The sequence below is a fragment of the Pelecanus crispus genome, chromosome 4, assembly GCF_030463565.1.
Source record: "Pelecanus crispus isolate bPelCri1 chromosome 4, bPelCri1.pri, whole genome shotgun sequence".
NCBI classification, from domain to species: Eukaryota; Metazoa; Chordata; class Aves; order Pelecaniformes; family Pelecanidae; genus Pelecanus; species Pelecanus crispus.
Window position 1 is genome coordinate 52,964,391 of NC_134646.1, and position 21,073 is coordinate 52,985,463.

The window sequence follows — 21,073 nt, forward strand, 5'->3', positions numbered from 1 at the left end:
AATTTTCCTCATTTCTTAAATTTCCTGATTGGTTCCATATCTTCTTCCACCAGTGCTTAAAGCTTTTCTGCCTTGGTCTCTGAAGCTGTGTGCAATTCCAAGCCAATTCCTTCCTACACACTGCTGCGTGCCCTCCCTTCGCCCAAGGCTTTCACACCTTCCAATGCATTTCTTTTATCCTTTCCTGTTTCTTAATTTCTGCAATGCCATACAGCTTTCCAGTCTGCCAAGGACTTCCCTTCTTTTTCTTGCCACCCCCGGTTTGTTTTATAAGGGAGTTAATTGCACAGCCAGTTAAGTCATGATATTAAGGAGGGTACTGCTGCTTTTCCCTGTGCCTAAAAACATGCGACACCTCTCACGCACTGCGTAAAGCGCAAGACACAAGCTAAAACGCAGGTATCCTTGAAGGTTTTTAATATTTATTTGTGGTGCTTCCAACTGTTGCTAACACGTACGCTCGTTATACGTTCGTGTGCTCACGCTAAAATTATACCTGTTTATTGTAAGCTATTTGGAGTGTGCACCTTATTCTGCTGCTGGCTTGTACTTGATACCACAAATATACCGGTTATGTATAGTGGAATAGAATAGAATAAATAGAATAAATAATAGGCAATGTGCGTGGACTGATGGAGCTCATACGCTGTATTTCTCATTAGACCGTGCTCTTAAGCGGGCAAGATGGAGAAAACTCCATCTTCCTAAAGAAGGCGCCTGCCTTGCGTCTCTCATTACCACAAAACGTGCCTAAAATCTCCCAAGGACGCAGGTAATTGGGGGGAGCGAAAAAAAAAAACAAAAAACCCACAATATTTACCGAGCGAAAAAACTGCTGCCGCGGGTTTGCTCTTCGCGGGCGCCATTTTGTTTCGGGTTTTCTTGCGCGGGAACCGTCCCTCTTTTTGCGAGTGTGGCTGAAAAAGTCCCATGCCTCTGCTTTATTGGAAATAAAAAGGAGGGACGGGGAGACGGTGGGCAAGGCCTGGGCGGCGGTGGGCAAGGCCTGGGCGGCGGCGGGAGGGCCGGGGTGGCGGCGGCAGGGCCCTGCCGCCGCCACCCCGGCCCTCCCGCCGCCGCCTCCCTCCTCTGGCAGGCGGGGCGGCGTCATGTGGGCCGCCGCACCGGGAAGGGCTTTGCCCGAGCCGGGAAAGAGGATGGCGGCTTGGGGCCGGGCTCTGCTGTCGCCCGCCGCGCTACTCGTCGTGCTGCAGCTCGTCTGGGCGCCGGACCCGGTGAGCATGGCGGCGTGAGGGGAAAGGGACGGCTCCCCCCCGGGCCTCGCTGGGGGAGGGCGGGCCCCGCCTGAGGGGGCTCCGGCGGGACCGGGGGGGGTGTGAGGGGATGTAAATATTGTCGTGTTACAGCAAAGCAATGATTTTCACAAGGAAAGCTGAGAAGGGCTTGCTAAAAGCACATACGCTCTTGAGTCTGCTTAGTGTATTTGCTATTAGCTTCACCCACGGGGAAGAGCATAGAGCAGGTGGGCTTGGCCGTGTCATTTTTTGTTTATTTTAACTGAGTAGGCGAAGTATTCGACTTCTGGTGAAAATTGTGGAGTCCTGGGGTGGGGGGAGGAGTTACTTGGAACAGGCTGGCTTGCGTTTCCTGGGCATGTAAACAGCTGCTCTTGCTTCCTGATGTATTTTTTTTATTCCTGAAGCAGCGAAGCACTTTTTCATCTCATCGCTTTCTGAATCTCCTCATCCTCTGTGAAGAGGAGAGGTTTTCAAATATCTCTGGATTTCAAAATACTCTTTTGCAATATATTTTTAAGTATTTTGGGAACATGCTACTTGCTGTGTCCTTTTATGTTTGCTCTGAGACTTTTCCTAGCAAATTATATTCAATTCAGTAAAATGAGTATGGGTTTTGGGAGAGGGGAGAAAGGCAGGAAAGGCTTTGGAGGAGCGTGGACATCTGGATGACCCATGTTCCCTTAGCATCCTTAATACACAGAATTAGGCGCTCTTCTCTTCACGCAATCCCATCCCCGCCCCAAGAGCAGCTTCCCAATACTGTAAGCCGGCTCCAGCTTAAAACACCTTCAGAATTTTAGCCAAAAGCTTTCTGGGATGTGGCGTGGGGGAGAAAGTGCCAGCTATCAGCAAAATCTATCATTAGAGCTTGAATTTGCATTTGATTGCACTTGGTACGTCTTCGCACTTGCATAATATCCCCTGGGTGTCCAGGTTGCAGGTTGTGCTGCTGTGCAGCCAGATACCAGGCTTGGATATTTTATTTTCGGCTGAGATGCTGGGATGCGTCATTTGCTGAAGAATGAACGACGATTGTTCTCTTCCTACGTACAGCTGGTTGGGTTCTTTTCACTAACAAAGAACATGGAAGCTAAATGCCATGAATTCCATCTCAGTGGTGCAGACTGTCAGTCCCTTTAGCTTTCGGTTAGGCCCCTTCAACCATACTGAACCTTTTGTCCAAACTGCAGTTTAAACTGGCTTGGTCCCCATTTCTTCAGCGCTGCAAGAGGACTCTTAACTTCCATGTTCAGGGAGGTGAACAGCATTGGGACTGCTGCAGCACGACAGTGCTGCATTGGCATCATCCCCAAAGGGAAGAGGGGCAGAGAGAAAAGTGTGATAGACCGCAGAGTTCATAGGCCAAAAGATGCTCTATGTAACAGATGACTTTGTCTGAAGGAGATTGAATGCCATGTCCTTAAACTATGGAATGGTATTTCATAGCTCAAAGAGGTCATTTTATATTTATTTTTAAATATGAAGATGAGAAACACTGAATATTAGGGAAGGATGCCAGAGATGGTCCACCTCAAAAATACTTTTGAGGGTAATAAATTGCCATTCTTTTGACTGGACAAGCTACGTTCGGCCTATTTCATATTAATGAAGTCAGGCTAGGTTTTAAAATACTTACTCAGCAGTCATTAAACCATGCATTAATTTTCTTTACTGTAGTGAATAATAACTGTTATTACTTGATTTTTTTTTTCCAGGTAGCAATTAATCTTGACAGTTTGCTAACTGTTTGGTTCCTGTTCTGCTCTACTTTTTTTTTCATACAATCAGTCATAATATAAATATTCTGTGCTACTTCCATTTTTTCTTATTATTTCCATCTTTCCCCATACCATGTTCTTTTTCTCCTCCACTGTGTTCTCTTTCTTCTAGTGTTTTGATCCTGTGCTGCCATGCATCCATTTTTGTATTATTACATACATGCAAATTCGAAAGTCAGCAGTACATCAGATAATCAAAATATGCAACCTACTAGTAACAGGCGATTTAAAAAAAAAAAAAGTGCCTTTAATCACCATTCAAGAATAGCTGTATTCCTCCTAGGGGATTCAGTGCATGTTTGAAAAGCAAATTTATAGTGATGGCCTCCTGTTTGGAGCCAGCTTCTGCTGGCTCTTTCTAGGAGACCACCTCTGGCTTGTCATGTTGGAAACTCGGGGCGATCCTCTCATGCTGGAAGGCTGCTCCTGCTTCTCTCAGACAGCATTTATTGCTCCTATTCCAGTGTCAAGCCTCCGCAGAGGGGATGGGATGATCTCCCTGACCACAGCAGTAACTTCATAGCTGCTTATTTCAGTCTGGTGATAGAAAGTGCCTGATGTTTTTTCTGATGCCGTAAGAAAATTCTTTAGGTGTCCTTTTTTCTTTTTACCTTGTCAGAACAGTTTGCAGTTAGTCTCTAGCTGATTGCAAAAGGTAACAATTTTTTTGTTCCTCCTTAGAACTTTGTGTGGAAAAAAAAAAACCCCACCAAAACACTTCTAGTTTTCTGGTTGTCTTGACATCTTTTTAAATTACTGGTTATGTGCCAGCATTTAATACTTTACCTAAAGAAACCGTTAATAATCTTGGCTTTCCTCAGATATCTCAATCAATGCTAGCAGTTTTGGAAGATGTATGGGTTGTTTTGGGGATTATTGGTTTCTTTAGCTTGCTTCATACATAGACAGGTGAGCAGTCTAAAATTACTGACATGTAAGGAGGGAATACTTTCTCTGTATCTCTCCCTTAACTCTTCCTTTAACTGTTGCTTTCCCCACCTCTTTTGTGGCTTAAGTTGCAACGGCCTGGGAAGATAAAAATAGATTCAGATACAAGATTAAAATCTCAGGAGAGAGCGTCAGGAGTGACATAACATTTAGCACCTGGAACATCACTTAAAATCCTCTGAAATCAGTTTGCATGGTCGCCACTGTTTCCTCTGTGTATGCATTGGCTATACTGACAGCTCAACTGAACTTTCATCCATTTCGGATAATTTTTTGTTACAGGCTTTATGTGTCAAGAAGCGTATTTTGACAGCAGATATTTCCTGAAGGTCCAAACTGTGCATCCATTGCAGTAGGATGTATACGTAATGTTCCTTTTCCTGATTGATTTTAGTGTTGAAGGATGGAAAATTTCACAAGACAATTGCATTAATACTGTTAAGTGTTTGCTTGGCTTTGCACGAAGCCTCTGACTTCTGTTGCCCAATTAGTCATCTGATATCCTCCCCTACCCTCCCTGTTTTGAAACGTCCTCATTTTGAAAATTAAATGGCCTCTTGTGTTTGACCTTCTGTTCCAGCTATGCGAAGGCTATAACTGCACTGCAATGAAATCTAGGAAACAGATAGCTGCTGGTCCTATACCTTCATCTGGCATGTAGGAAAACCAAAATTCATCTCATGCTTTCTTCCAGCTACTGGAAACACATGATAATGCACAGAAACCAGTCCCACTTTAAAATTCCTCTTTCCAGTTGTAACAGATTATGCCGGTGTTTAAAGTCCGTAGCACTGTGTAAGACATCGTGTTTTCTAGATTAGTGCATTAACAACAGATAATGTGATTAGCCCAAAGAGAACATGGACATCAGTTAGCTTGTTTGTCCCAGATACGTAGCTGCTAGAAATCTTGTCTCAGTTTTCACTGGAGCCAGAATGCATTACAGGGACACACTAGAAAAGTAATCTAATTAGCACAGCGAAGTAAATATTGGCAATTGAGGGCAGGGAGGGGGGGAAGTGGTGGAAGGATCCCTACATAGTTTTGTTTCTGTTCTGTCTCCTGAACACTTGTGCTTTGGGAGCCTCTGTATGGACTCCCAGAATAGCATGTGTACCTTTCCTTTTTCCTAGTGGGACGTACTGTGCTCTTAGGAGCTTACTGATCTGCTCAGATAGCTCGGGACCAAATCTGGTCTGCTCTCACCTGGCTTGAAGCGCAAGTGTGGCTAGTAGGCATTTGCTTGTATTTCACTGGGTAAAACATGCAATTATAATTGTGGCATGTATATGCATATGTTTGTGTATGTATATGCATGCTTTATGTAATTGATCAGAAAACACCCTTGCATTCATTTTGAGTGTGCCTAAATATAGTTCTCAGACTTTCATTTGTAAGTAGCCATGCTTACAGGAATGGAGGTAACTAGTTTTTAGTTATATGCCTGAAATGCACCTCTCATAATATTTAGCACCAGTTCAGCAGCACTCTTCCACACTAAATAAAAAATCATGCCATATAGCTCATTCCTCTGGCTGAGTAATTTGCCCAAAGTTCAGCGTGCTTTTTCTGCCCCAGCTACACAATGAAGCTTAACACTAGGTATTCTCTGCACCCTTTCCAAAATCCCAAGACATTCTCTTCCTTTATTATGAAATCATCATGAATTGAATTAGCTGACTAGTCCTAAAGGTTTAATTCAAAACTAAGTCTGCTAGAATAATACAGTGTTTTAACAAAGAAGTTAAATAGTAACATTTCACTGTCTTTACAGTATGGAGAAGAGTGCAGGAGTAAAACATACCCTCCTTCAGGACCAACGTAAGTAATCTGATTCAACTTGTCTAACAAATTACAGAAAAGTAGTGATTTGCAAGTCTGAACAGGGCTTTTTTTGTAACTTGTTCCTGTTGCAGATCTAGAATATGTTAGTTACAGGTGGGAAGCACCTATTTTGTCAAATGTTTTTTCAAAGCCTTCTTTAAATTTGAACTCTGGTACTTACCTTTCAGGTTCAAAGGGAACATACCTACATATGTCATAAATCTTGATTTACCTCCCAGCAAAAGATGGGATGACTTGATGCACGACAAAAAGACAGAGGTATGAAATGCAGAGCTTGCTTTGAACCTTAGCTATAAAACTATAAAACTTAGGTATAAAACTAGCACGTGGCCTTTTATTTTGAAAAAAGGTTTGGAAAGGAATACCTGTGCTAAAATTCTCCGAAAGGGATAATATTTCTAGTTGACTTTTTAATATGATTTGCTTGAATAAAACTTTTTTCTGTTCAACACTTGAGCTAGCAGCATCAAGTATAGGGGCACTGATGTTTGGGATATAGAGCAATAAAAACCAGTGTGGCATAAGGAAGGCTTTCATTAATCAAAGCTCTTTAGTCATGAAGTAATACAGAATGAAGTGGGAGGAGTACACCAAAGGGGCAGCCTCAGTAAACTGCAGTGACGCTGTGGCAGCATCCCTTCTCCTCTGCGCATCCCTGCTTCTCTCAAAACACTGCATGAGATGATGAAATGGCGAGGGGGAAATGAAGAACTTCCTGCCCTTTTCACGGATGCTGGTTGCAGCACTGGTGTTTACATGGCAGAAGTAACTTTAAAAATACTCGAGCCTGTTTCAAACTACTTAGCTGTTCTTCTGAAGGTTGCTGAAAATTCAGTTCAGTAATGCTTAATTTCTCAAAAAAGGCCACAGGTTTTTGGTATATCCCTGCTGACTTTGACCTTTCAACTCTCAAAGCCAAACAAATTCTACTTACACCGTAATACTTATTTTTAAAGTCTCATTTAAGCCAGTGGGCGTTGGAAGCTTCAGGTTGCACCTTAAATTCTGAAAGGTTTTATCTCTCATACTTTGGAGTTAGATCACATAGAGTGGAACTCTTACTTGTGGCCATTCGCATGTTGCAAATGGAAAGCATGTACTTTTAGAAGAAATTTATTGAGTCTTTTTGGCTTCAAGAACATCAGTGCTTAAGCAAAGAGCTTTTTATTAACATTTTTAAAGATAGAAGAATGCAGAGTATTAAAATGTGATCAAAAGAGCAGAAGATGAGGATGACTTTTTGCTGTAAGTCATTTTCTCTGGTAGAGGGACATGTCAGAGCTAATCTAGAAAGTTATTTGAATAAAGCTTGAAGAGTGACTCTCTAATGGGGAGTTGGAGGAGTTTTTCTCACCAAGAATACCACATTTAGCACTTTAAGTATGTATTTTTTTCAACAAAATATTTTTTTTAAAACTATGTGAAGGAGTTCTGTTAGTATTCTAACAATTCTTATGCTCAAGATCTTCTATTCAATAAAAGCCCTTGATCTTTTTAGCTGAAGACGGTGGTCCAGAATATTAAAGATATAGCAAATACCTTCTTCCCCAGTGGCAAAGTTGTTGACATAGTGGATAACAAAATAGTAAGTATTTTCAGCTTAATTATTTTATTACTGTATGCTCTGACTACCAGAATTAGAATGCTACTAAATTTGGCAGTTAAGAACTTTACAAGTGATAATTCTTCCACTTCCAAAACAAAAATGCCGTTTTGAAGAGTTACTCTGAAATTTTGCCTTCTTGGTGAAATTTTGCCTTGTTGCCTACTCTGAATTACTCTGAAACCATCAAACCTCAAATGCATGCATCTCTTCCTCCTCTAATTTTTTTCTAAGATCTTCTCAAGTTTGGATTAGTCATGCTAGACAGAGATGCTACTGACTTAGTGAAGTGTTTTGCTACAGTGACTGGAATTCTCTTTGCCATGTTCCAACTCCTTTTAAAAAGTAGAATAAAATTAGGTTTGAAAACTGGAATAAATGTCTGATTACAGGGGCAACTTTGACCAGGCCTCATCTCAAAAAATAATTTGATTCTGATTAAAATAGGCTTCAGCATAAACTCAGGACAGGGGAAAACAGTGTAGCACTAGAGAAAGCATAAGGTCAAATCTGTCCCCCATCTTCATTTACAGCAGCCTTAGGTCATGGTGGCCACACTTCATTTGTATCCCTGTGTGCCTGAGTGGGGTTGACATAAAGGTAGCATATACAGGTAGTCATACCAATGTGTGGAAGTTAGGGATTCCCTTAAACACTGACGTTAAGCCCAGTTCCAGTTGAGCTCTTAACGTATAAGAGTCCTACTTTACTCTGTTCTGACTGTTGCTGCTAATGATAATTAAGATGCTTTGCTAATCTCCACTGCTCACATGTCAATATTTTGATAAGTAATAGTTTTTCCTTTCCCTAAGTATGTACTTGTCTTCCAAGTACTCTACAAACATCCTCAAGTTCTGCAGGCTGCAGAGGGATTAAATACTCAATTTAATAGCTGTGAGAAGGATGTACCTATCAGGGAGAGGTTTGTTTTAAGTCACAAAATAGCATTAATTTACACAAACAACATACAAAACTTCTCCTTTCAGGCTCGTCTGACTGCTACACTTCCTTATCCTTTCAATGAAGAACTCCAAGGGATTGCAAATTCATCTGGGATTCCTTTGGGTAATAGTTCCCAACACTTTATTAACATAGTGGAAAACTAGGAATCCAGACTCATTTAAAATTACTATGTGTACCAATCTGCAGTATAGTTGTAGTCATCTGTGACTTTAACAAATAAACTATTAATTAAGCAGATGAAGCAATAGATTGCATCTCACACTAAATGAAAACAGTATTTCAGAGCAGAATGGCAATAAATCACATAAACTTTTTATCAGGCTGGGATTTCTCTGTAGAGCTGTAGCTTCTCACTCCTGAGTTTTGCACCAAAATTTGTGGGAATCCTTGATTGTCACTGATTTCCCGCTCAGCTGTGGGTCTGCTGTTGACATACCAAGAAGGCAAGGCTCAGTTTCATGCTGTGCTTTCTTTCCTTTGTGATCCTTGTCACATCGTCCCGCCTGCCTTCCGCACCTCCTGCAAAAGAATGCAATTCTAGGTGAGAAGTAGACACTGAATTCCTCCAGAATTGAGGCAGAGAAGGTCCATAGACCTGCTTCCACTGCTTCCCTCGTACAGGAGCAGTACGCCTGGTGCTAGTCAGCAGCTCTTATATGGGAATAGTGGTACATATAGCCACTTTGTGCTTTAAAATGAATCTTACAGCTTCTTGTGAAGTTTCCAGAGGAGGAAGCAGAAATGACTGTCAGCTTTCTGTATGGTCAGGCAGAAGAAGCAGCTCTTGATTTTGCTGAACCAGTCATTTCAAAGTTCAAATGAGATTTAAACAGAAATTCTTAAGAGAAATATTATAGAATGCTGAACTTTGCAGTATGTTTTTTTCTAACCATTTTTTTCTGTTCATGGCAAAATTTTCAAACTATTGAACTTTGTTTCTTTTTGTTCTAGGGGAGATTGTTATTTTTAACATCTTTTATGAAATTTTTACTGTATGTACATCAATAGTGGCGGAAGATAAAACAGGTAATGCAACCCAGAATACTCTTAGCAGTTTTCTCTTATTTAGGAGAGGGTCCACCTCAGTTACACAAACGTAGTCCTCAACTGCAGGCAAGAAGGTCTAGCAGAAGAGACTAAAAGCAATTACAATAAAAAGGTATTACTTGAGAAGGGAGTTAAGAGATTACAGGTGTCTTAGTTTAAAAAAAAAAATAGGAAAAACTACTTTCAAAGATGGTTTGGTTTTGGTTTTGTTGGGGGTTTTTGTGGTTGGGTTTGGGGTTTTTTTTTTTAATAGGTGGCAGTTGTTTTTCTAGAGGAAAGAAACACAGCCAGACACCTGATACTTTCTCAGTGCCATGAGGGATTCCAGTGCAATCCGTTTTGCATCTAGTTTCTAGCTATTTCATATGTATGGTACTAGAGAAAATGGATAGTCTGTTTTAAGAAAAGAGACACTTTTCATTCTCTTACTCAGTTCTGCAGCCCTTGTCTGCACCTGTTCCAGCTTAGGAAATTTCTGAGGGATTCTCAGAGGGCTTACAAACATCTCACTTTTAGAGGAGCTCAGGGTATTACCATTGCATTAAGATAATGTGGAAAGCACCTGTGGCTGAGATGGACAGTTTACAAGATTACTTGATTTCAATTATGGCAAAACACTTACCTGATCCAAAAAAAACCCCACCATTTTTCTGTGCTTATGAAAAGGGCAACTAGGTGATGGTATTTCTCCTGCTTACTCATTTCCTGGTTTTCTAAGCTGAAATTTATGTCTCTCTCTTTAGAAAAATTTATTTATTTATTTATTTATTGTTATGTAGGGAAGCTGTACCATGCCAGAAACTTGGATTTTGGACTCTTTCTTGGGTAAGTACCTAAACTTGTGCCTTTTAATTTTTTTTTTTTTAACTGAAAGAAAAAGCTAGCTGAACCTGAAATTTCTACACGCTTTCTTTGAGTCTAAATGATGAATTGGATGTTGTTAAGACTGTGACAAGTAATTCTACGTCGCATGTTGTGAGAAAAAGCTAAAACGTACAAAAGGATTGTTCTGCTGACCTTATGTCAAACTACTCCAAGCTTGTCAGGAATGACTTTGTAAAACGGTTGTGTTTAGTGTTACTTAGTGTATTCTCAGCTCTAGTTCAAACAGTCTCGAACCAAAGAACAGTCCATGTAACCTTATCTCTGAGTCACGGTATATCTTGTTCTTTACGTGATGGGACAAAATCATCAATTTTAGTGTATGCAGTGAAATGTGGATTGGATTTGGGCTTGGTTTTTTCGTTGTTTTTTTCCCAAATTATCCCCCTAGGTACTGTACTGTGCTTTACTGGCACTTGCCATCATTCATCATTTCTACTCAGAAGCCAGTGATTTGTATTCCACTGATGTAACATTATCATTCCTTTGGATACAAACTCTGTAGTTTGTTGCCCAGCACTGGATTCTCTTCCAGTTCTCATTTCGCACCTTGTGATCAGGTAGTTCAGTGCTTGCTTTTATTATCCCAGTACATTTTGTAATATCACTCATCCAGATGACTCTCAATGCCCAGATGGAATTTAAATGTCCATCTTCGTTAAAATTCTTACCTGCCTATGAAACACTCAAATGTTGTCAACTGTGACTCTGCCTGTCCCTTGGTTTGGCTTGCATTGAATGTCTCCCACTTGTCAGAAATACCTGGAACATGCTGCCTGAAAATTAAGGCAACTTTCAAAGCTGTTCCCAGAACCTGGATTGTTTCCAGAGAATTTAATGGTCTGCTAAGTGTTCTTTAGCACCCTATTGCCTACAAACTGTTCTGGCTTATCTTACAAACTAGAATTGGGATTTCCCTTCCTGTAGAGCAAATCCAGTACTATGATGGTTTGTTTTCTCCCTTTGAAAAGTAAGAATTTGAGGGAACCAGCTCTTTCTGCTGCAGAACAAGGTACACATGCTTTCAGGATACAGTAGGTTTGGTGTCACAGGCAGTACCCGCAGAGGCCTCCCTTTGCCAGCAGGAATTGAACCAAGTTACGTGTGTTCAAAACAAACCAGCTGTAGTGGTGGTGCTCCTTAATACCGCACAGTGTATATGGTCTTGGTTCGAACAAAACTTGGTTCTTTTCACGGACTGCCTATGTGTTTAGACTTCCTAGTTGTCCCTTGCTGGTGCTGCTCAGGTAACTACTGAGCCGTGGGGCTGGCTGACATGGGTAAGATCAGAGGGCAGGCATCACGCACAGGAAATCTGTGTGCTGTGAAGGGAAGTTTTACAAGCTACTGAGGGAGGGAAGTTTCAAATGCTGAACTGTCTTCTGCAGGTGGGATGTTAAAAATAATTCCTGGACTTTAACTCGGGAACTGAAGCCTATAGTGGTAAACTTGGACTTCCAGAGAAACAACAAAACAGTATTCAGGTCTACAAATTTTGCAGGATACATAGGCATGGTGTCTGGAGTCAAACCGGTAAGTATGGGGAGGGGGGGCTTGTCAATTTGTTAATAATGCTTCAGACTTTCCTTTAAGATGCAAATTTTCCTTTCATCCTCTGCCTTGGGACGTTTTGTAATAAATGATCTCTTAATTGTTCCGGTACAGAGTATAGCTATTTGAAGAAAGGTAAAAGAAAACAATGCTGCACACTCTTCCTTGTAAAAGGAGATTGCCTAAATGAAATATTTATGTTTGGACAGTTCTTAAAAACAATGTTGAACTCCAAATACGAACAGGAGTGAATACAAAGTACTCAAGGCTGGAGTTTCTTGCTAGCAAACAAATCCTGCTGTTATCCCAGAGGTGAAACAGCATACTTGTGCTATTTTAATTCTTTCGCCAGTGCTCCTTGGAAAAGGAGTCCTACATTGCAGGATTTTTCTTTTTTTTTTTTTAGTAGGCACCTGAAATCTGGGTTTTATCTACATCTTAAAAACCAGCAGTACAGAACTATACCAGGGTCTCCAGCTTACTACAACTCCTCCTTTTCTACATGCTCTGCCTTTATCCTCTATTATAGGTGGCCCTTTTCACAGTGGAGCATTTCTGGCATAAATCCCTGCATTGTATCCATTTATTTTTGTCTTCTGGTCAAATAAATTGGGAAGAGTCCATTCTGAAAGTGATGCAGTGTAGCTGAATTCCACTTTCCTCTGAAAGAAACACTAGTTGGAGAAGACTGGGATTTGAGTTTGAATAGCATGTGGCAAGTAGCATGAATTGAATTGTGTACAGCTGCATGCCCATGTGAACAGCAATAACATACCAGGGTGTACTTAGCACTGGGACTTAAAAACCTGCCTTCAAACTAGAACAGTATTCAGAGGTCTGAGAAGATTACATACAGCACGGGAAGGAAAACTGGTATTCAGTGATGCAATGAGGACCAAGAGAAAAAAGGCCACAGGCTCGACTTGCTTAGCATAAAAGTATGGTTTGCTGGATTGCTATGCCAGGGCAGAAGACTATGAATTATCATTTCTACTTACTCAGGTAGTGATAAATCAGGTTCTTCTCTGCATGGGCATGATCTTGCAGCCCATTACTCCAAGGGGAAGAGTCTAACGAACAAGAAGCTCAATTGGCGTGTAAATTGCAATGCTGCCTCTTGTTTATTACTGGTATTAATGGGCTGGCGATGGATGAAGGTTGACTTGTTTAATGCTTTTCAGGACTTGTTCACTCTGACAATGAATGAGCGTTTCAGTCTTGATGGTGGTTATGTTGGTGAGTAATGCTCATTTCTTTCTTTATTTCTGTACAAGTTTTCCAGACCTTGGGCATACCAGTTATCTTCATGAGCAGGCACACAAATGGTGAAAAGATTCCAGATCAGCAAGATAAAACACAGTTCATTTTAAAGGCTGTGAAAGTTAGAATAGCATGCGTGAACCTTCTGAAAACAAATTATTGTAAACAGTGATATTTTGCAGGAATCTTCGAATGGTTTCTTGGTAGAAGAGATGGTATGTGGATGGGCTTTCTTACAAGAACAGTATTAGAGAATGCTACAAGGTACTCCCCCCCTCCAAATATTCTACTGCTCTCGTCTGCTTTGCTTTCAACTGGCATGAATACTGTAGATGTATGCTTAGTATCTACTGATACAGATATCTTCCTAGAAGCCTTAACATTAAATAGTTCTGGGTTTGCTGGTACTCTGGGTTGGGGTGGGGGGAGGTATCACACATGATCCCTTAAAACTCCTCAAATTGTTTTCTCAGATTTTTTTTTTCTAATTAACTGATTGGTATCTCAATGTGTAATAGCATTCTGCATCAAAACACATCCAACAGGTAGTAGTATATTATAGGACGTGAGCAGAAACAAAGCTCTCGTGCAGTAAATTAATTAGGCAGAATATGACACAGCATGTCATCATTTTATTCCCATTTTAAATGTAGAACAGGTGCAAAGAGCACCTCTCAACAACCATACTTTAAGTACAAAGTGACCGGAGGAACTCTGCTTAAATGTATTCCTTCACTGTGATACAATCTCCTCATATGTGCATGAAAGGGGAGGACATGTGTAACTACCCAAACTTTTCCTGGGTCTGTGAAACTCATTCTTCAGTACCTGAACCATTTATAGCGTTTAATAGTCCAACTGCTTTGTTATCTGCAGTTACCAGGATGCAAAAGACAAACTGGCAAATACAAGACTGCTGGCTCCAGCTTACTTTATACTGGGTGGAAAAAATTCTGGAGAAGGGTGTGTGATAACTCGTTCCAGGACAGCCACTCTGGATATCTGGGAGTGAGTATGCTTGACTTGACACTTGACTCAGCCTTCCAGAAGAGGACAGGTTCCACCAATAATTGTGTCCTGTGTTTCTTGTGACTTCTGTTGTGCCGTAACTCACTTTGTTAGCATCACAGAAAAATACCATAGCAAGCCTGAAAAAAAAAAAAAATCTGGCTCTATGTAGTACTTACTTAGAGAAGCAAAACACAAACACATACCTCTTTTCCAGCCTTGATATCAAGAAAGGCACGTGGTACGTGTTAGAAACAAACTACGATCGCTGGAAGCCTCCGCTAATCTTGGATAATCGTAGAACACCTGCAATGAAATGCCTGAACCAGACAACGCAAGAGGTAAACATCCTCCGAATACCTCATCTTGCCGTTTTGCAACTCCCAAGTTACAGTACTCATCTGACACAGCCAGGGCCATTCAGGGCATTTGCAAGCACAGCTGTAATGACAGAAGTGGCTAACAATTTTGTGACAATTTCTCTGTGCTTCTGAGTAATGAAGTACCAGGTGGCTCTTTACATGAATTTTTTTTAGTTTTAGGCTTTCTCTTCATCTAGGTGGGTTTCCTGCAAGCATTTTCTGCGGCTGCATGTGCAGGGGGATAAACCTGGAGATACTTTGAGAGAGATTTTCATTGTTTCCTGAGCTATTTTATCACCAGTGAAATTCCAGCATAACACAGTCAGGCAGCAAGCACTGACAGTCAAGTGTCCCATGCTGTACTGAGATCTGGTCTGCTCAAGTTTTTGCAACACATGTTCTTCTGATCTCAAGATGTACTCTTAAAGCTTCATTTTATTACCTAATTGAGCAGTAAAAAGTTAAAGTTCTCAGCATTTACGCTAACAGCTTAATGTCCATGAACATCAATGTATTGCTCTCTTTCAGAACATCTCCTTACCAGCGATTTATGATGTTCTCTCCACAAAGCCTGTCCTCAATAAGGTAATGCTTCTATTTTTGCAGAAAGTTTGGGGGGGGGGGGCGGGCAGACCACTAACTACTGTACATGTAAGGAGGAGGTCACAGTGGTACATTCAGGAGGCTTTGAGGTGAAAACATGCACGTAAAAAAAATTAATTCCATGTTGCTTTGTAAAAGCAAAATGTAATTGCTGGAGTAGCTGTTTTCCAAAGACCCTACAGCTTTACAGCTCTGAGTAGCCTGAGCCCTTTCCTCATAGCTGGCTCTGGTTTGAGGTAGCATTTGCACTACAGACATCTTGAGGACCCTTCTAACCTGAATTAACCTGTGATACATGCCCTTATAAGTAGCATGAAACAAGTTAATAAACCTCATGGTTTACACATACTGCAGTCACATTCTTCGTGCAACAGAAGATGTTTTAGTCTGAACTCGAGGTTTTGGTGTTTTAAAAAAACAAACTAAAGGGGAGAGAAGAGTTTTTGAATGAGAAATTCAGTTACTACATTGAGTAGAGGCAGCATTCTTGGCTGAGGACACAAGCTATTCATGCTTCCATGTTGTTGATAAGTGCTCATTTTAGTTGAACTGTTCAGCTAGTATCAGAGACAGTTTTTCACTAATTACTGTAATGAGGTTTTATCTTTTTTTTTTCTCTCCCCCCCCCCCCTTTTTCCTTCTTCTTCCTGCCACCTGCCTGTTAGCTGACTGTGTGCACAACGCTGATGGAGGTGGATAATGGTCATACAGAGACTTACCTGCGGGAATGCCCAGATCCATGTAGTCCTTGGTAGTCCTGTACCTTTCCTGTGTTGGAAGCTGCTTGTCCAAATTGGAGGTCCTCCAAGAAAAAGTACTTCTGGAAAAAGATTTCTCAGCCTAACTCCTTTCTTCAGAAATCTAATGGCTATATAGAAATGTCAGGGAGCTTCTAACAGTGGAGGACCCTATTGCACACTGGACTTTCCTGCTTTCTGATCAGCAGTTCTGCTGACAAGAAATGTATACTAATGTACGTCTGGTTTGATTTCAGCCATTTCTACCAAATGAGTTCAGCAGTTAGCTCTAGATCTCTTCAGTCTTCACAGTATTCTTGTTTTGGTTTGTTGTTGGCTTGTGGGTTTGTTATTTTTTCTTGTTTGGTTGGGCTTTTTTTAGATTAAAATACTTCTGAAGCACACATGAGTTAAAATGGCACCTACCAAGCATGAAAAAGAATTGGGTATTAGAAGACTATCTGGGACAGTACAGTTCTGTTATTCTTTCCTAAGCACTTAAGATGAATTGCTAGTGTTCTGGTCCAATATGAGGGTATGTCTAAGATGCCCTGTTATAAAATAACCTACCAAGGGTCATATCTAGTCACAGAAACAAGGTCTTAGGGAAATATCAAAAACGAGATCTGAGCCAAAAAATGGCTTTCACTGATTTATAGATCTTTTGCTGAAGCTCTTTCCTGGCCTGTTAACAAATTTTTTTTAATACAGATTTTTCTGTTGTCTCAAAAAAATAAATGCTAATACAATAAATATTCTTATGAACTACTTTCTTTGACCAGAGTACACATGCACTGATTTCATACCTCAGTGGAGGTCACCGTGCATGTTACGTATCCCATGGCAGAAAGGGCATTCACTTCCAAATAGACCAATTTTAACAGTGTCTGACAAACTGATTTCTTTCTTAACGCTCTTGCTGTAATGGGAAGTAGCCAACTACTAAGAGTGGTTGGGTTGTCTGGGAGGATTTTGGTTGGTTGGTTGGTTGGTTTTTGGAAAGTGGGGGAGGAAAGGCAAGTCAGACTACACCATTGCCTGGAATTCAAATTAAGAAAGTAAAGGTCCTTTAGAAACTGAGAGAAGTACAGGCACCCTAATATCCTAGGAAGCAGGTAATCTAGAAGGCAGTAGTTTTGTCCGTGTCGCTGTCTGCATTGCTGGGACTAGTTTCCAGTGCCAACTCTTGTGTTTTATAACACACAAAGAGAAGACACTGGAGAGCAAGCTTAGGGGCTGGCAGATACAGTGCTTCACTTGTAAGCTTTTCTTAACCACCCTAGGAAAGAGGTGCTATTCCTATTCCCTATCGAGCCATGAATTTAAAGTTGCTGCTGGTGTAAGGGAAGTGTTTGCTGTCTCTTTTGGTGTCTGCAGAGACGGTATCACATCAGGTACTCTAACTAAAACCTGCAAGTTCGTGACATCCAGTCACAACAGGATTCTTGATAGCCAGGACATGCAGAACAGTATTAGTGTAGGGCAGAAGTTCAGAACAGAAGATACAACAGTTTTCTGTTCCAAACAGTAAAGGCTACTGTAAGATTTTTCTTTTTTTTTAATCATTGCAAATTTAACACTAAGAAGTCTACAGAAGGGGAAACAAGTTGTTGCCCATAAATCTGAGATGCAAAGTCAACTTTCATCCAAGTATGACTGGCTAAGTTTTACTTCATATCGCTTCCTTTTCTAAAAGAAATATTAAAAGATAACCTTTAATCATCCCTAGTTTCAGTAACTAGGTTACCAGCTTACAGCAAACTGTAACAGCTCTCCCTCCATCAACACTGGAAGAAGCAGGGACAAAAGGAATGCTATTTGCCAAACAACTTTAGCAGCTGATAAAGAAACATGGCTTCTGGTTGAAGAAAATTATATTCTAGGTCTTAGAACGATGCCTGTAGTAGCACAGCAAGAAGCAATTCAAAGGGGTGTAAAGCACTGACGCATTGAGAGCACACAGAAATTAGCATCCCACTATTTAAACTGACATTAAAAAAAGGGCTCGTCTAGTTGTACGTCTAATTTCTTTTGAACTGAAGTATGCAAGCAGAAGCATGTTAGTGTGATTGTACTACCAGAGTCCAGTTTTAATCTGAATCATGAATATTGAACCTATGTAAACCAAAATCAACATAGCAACATGATTTAGGTTAGGGAAGAATGTATGTATAGCGTGAAATGCAGCTTCTGGGACGTTTGATTCGTATAAAACAGTTAAACCAAGTCAGGTGTTACAGTCTGTCCCATGAAGGGTACATCCTGCACTGCTAAGTTAGCACCTTAATCTGGTAGGGGGTTGTTAGATTTATTTGGAATTTGTTGCATAACAGCCATAATCAAATTACTTCGTCATTTAAAAATAAGTAGTAACTTTACTTGCTTAATTAGTCCTGTCCCACTTTAGCATATGTGGAGCAAGGCTGTGTAGACTATTTACAGTCATTAACTAATAAGCTTTCGGTATGTCCCTTGTGCAAGGCAATCCACATTTCCACACTGGAAATCGCTTTACAATTGCAAAAGCACAGCTAAATCCCATGGATGTCTGTCCAGAGCCTGAGTGCCTATGCCTGCTATGGACTAAAATAAACAAAGCTATTTAAGAACAAAAACCCCAACAACTATGTCCTACTGTGTCTGCCTTAATACAGAAAAAGTGACGAATGTGATTAATTGCTTATTGATTTAACCTTCATCTGTCAACTCTGAAAGCACTTGTTCTGAAGGTTTTCTCAAGCCCGACAAGAAGTTTAATTTGCTTTTGTTACAGACAGAGACACGTATTTTCAACATCTGTTTACTGCCTGCCCCCTGCTTCCGCTACCCTAGGCGTTGTAATGGAAGCTAAGGCCATTTCACTGAAGAATGTATACAGCTACTCACAACTTTGGGATTTAATTTTGTCTTTCTGTTTAAAAAAAACCAAAAAAAGCTAAAAGAATGCAAACGGCTGTTTCCTCATACACATTTGCTATACACACAGTTGAGGTACCTCACAAACACTGAGAGGGTGGTGTGATTTTTTTTTTTTTTTTTAGGTTTGTTTTTTTCCCCAGGTCAAGTAAGCAACCATATGTATTTTCTCTTTTAAGTTTAAATAAGGTATTTACACAGCTTTCCTCGTTCTGTTGTGAAATATCAAACCATGGCAAAAAAAATAATATATGTAAGCAACAAGACAAACATACTTTTTATTATTACTGCATAGTCTCGGTCTGTGAAGAACAGCTGCAGTATTTTAGCTTCCAGCAGATTTTTACTGTTAATGTAAATACAAAGAGTTAATCCAGTTTATTCTGAACTTGATTAAATAAGGCATTACAGGAAAGACAAAGCATTTGTTTGGGCGCTGGCATTTAAATGCAAAAACCGTCAGTTTGCCAAGAAAATTTTACACCTCTACAACTTAAGAAACCCATGCACTGAAGCCCCGTACCATTTCAGAGGAAGGAAGAATGCATCTCCCGTGTCAGAAAGCAAAATGTTGGCAGCTAGCGAGGACAGGAGAATCCAGGCAAGGAATTTGATTCTATCAAAATCAAGCAGTAGTTTGGGGGGACACATGCAAGTGAGTTTGCATTAGAGTCAGTTACAAGTTAAGGCTTCGCTTAGAAGCAAAACTCCAGAGCAGCACCCACAGATGTCCCAGAAAGTATCTGCAGGGAAAGCAGCAAAGAGTAAAATGCAGAGTTGAGCTGGTGCGAGCAGGCACGGTGGACTGCGGACTGACAGGGAGCGTTGACAGCTTTAGGCAGGCACCGCAACTAACAACAAAATACTCCTCCCTCCCAGCACAAACACCTGGCCCACCTTCACACAGCCAGCTCTCTGGGCTACAGGTGGAAGGAGAAAGAAAGAAGTGCAAACAAAAAGCTCAAAAGCTTGGATTTCACCTTCGTGGCAACAGCAGGCAAATGACCAGCTTATGCCATGGATCATGAGATGGACTGTCTTCTGCTTTTGGCGGACCAGAAGTGTTGGCGAGAAAGGCACACCCAAGCTCTCGGAGCAGCAAAACCTCTCATCCTTTGCACCAGAAGAACAAGATGAGCCAGAAAGAAGAAAGCTCAATCAAAGCGGTGGCGGAAACCACAATTTGCCTTGGGAAGGAATCTCCAGATATTTATACATTTTATAAGAAGCTGCTTTTGACTGTTGAAAGAGTCTGGAAGCACAACATACCACTTGGCCAAATACTGTCATCAAGAAGCAAGCAGACCATGTGGTTGTTCCCTACCAGTTTTTCAGAGCATCATCACTTGCAGTATCAAAGATTTTAAAGGTCTTTTGTAGCTCAGTCTGCTCCCACACTGTTACTTAGAAGAGACGACAGTAATTATAAAGGAGTGAATCTGTTTACATACTGAGAAGCACTGTACTTGGGATGCTTTCTGATCTACAGTGAATCAGCTCTGAATTACAGTAATTGTATTTGGGACAACATCACTCACTCTAATTTGTTTTGCAAAGTTTGTTCTCCTAGCTCAAGGTTTATGCAGGAGCAATAGAAGAATCCCAGTGGTGAGGCTGCCTCTGTTGGGCATTCTGTATTTAAGGTAACTCCAGTCATAAGGCTTGCTTAAGGTTTTCTACTATTAGTCTTGTCTTTCTTTTAAGCTTACTAAGCTTCCTCTATTAGGCAGATACCCAATGTGGAAAAGAATGCATCCCTAGACTTCTTTATATTTCAGTGAAAATGATTCACCTCTGAGAAAGATAAAAAAAAAAAAAATTTTTTTTTATCTATAGTAAAAAAACAGATCACGAGCATTGTGTTACAGCAAAGTGCTGGAGTGCCATCTTGTTTTTAAAGCAGAACTTTAATTCAGGTATCTGGAGGTGTTTGGATTCAACATAGCCTTTTCTCAGGCTACACCCACCATCTGAATTACACCAGTATTTAAACCTTTGAGTAGTTACGTGTGATTTGCATCAGCTTAGTTCCCAAAATGCTACATCTGCATTCCTGCAAGAGGTGTACATGCACCATCCTGAGAGCTGGGAACAATTCTGTTACGATAGCCACGTTCAGCTGCAGAAGGTATGCCTTCTGCATCAACCGGGTGCAACAAAGCAGTAGAAGTGACTGGGATGGAGAGGGGCAAACAGGGAGAGAAAGAAAGAAAGAAAAAAAAAAAAAAAAAGAGAGGAGCAGGAGCCAGAGCGTCAGGAGATGTCAGAGGAAAGAGGGAAAGAGAAGTAAAACAGCACAGGAAGACAGCCA

General features: G+C 40.8%; 1 protein-coding gene across 1 annotated transcript; it reads left to right on the top strand.

The window, feature by feature from the left end:
* Positions 1-1,140: 1,140 nt before the first annotated feature.
* Positions 1,141-17,094, top strand: ASAH1 (N-acylsphingosine amidohydrolase 1). The gene is made up of 14 exons (XM_075708812.1): positions 1,141-1,235; positions 5,760-5,806; positions 5,998-6,088; positions 7,329-7,415; positions 8,420-8,498; positions 9,348-9,422; positions 10,223-10,268; positions 11,714-11,858; positions 13,058-13,112; positions 13,319-13,400; positions 14,013-14,144; positions 14,362-14,485; positions 15,035-15,091; positions 15,775-17,094. Exons 1-14 carry the CDS (start codon positions 1,158-1,160, stop codon positions 15,862-15,864), a joined length of 1,188 nt encoding a protein of 395 aa, XP_075564927.1. The 5' UTR covers positions 1,141-1,157; the 3' UTR covers positions 15,865-17,094.
* The last annotated feature ends 3,979 nt before the right edge of the window (positions 17,095-21,073 follow it).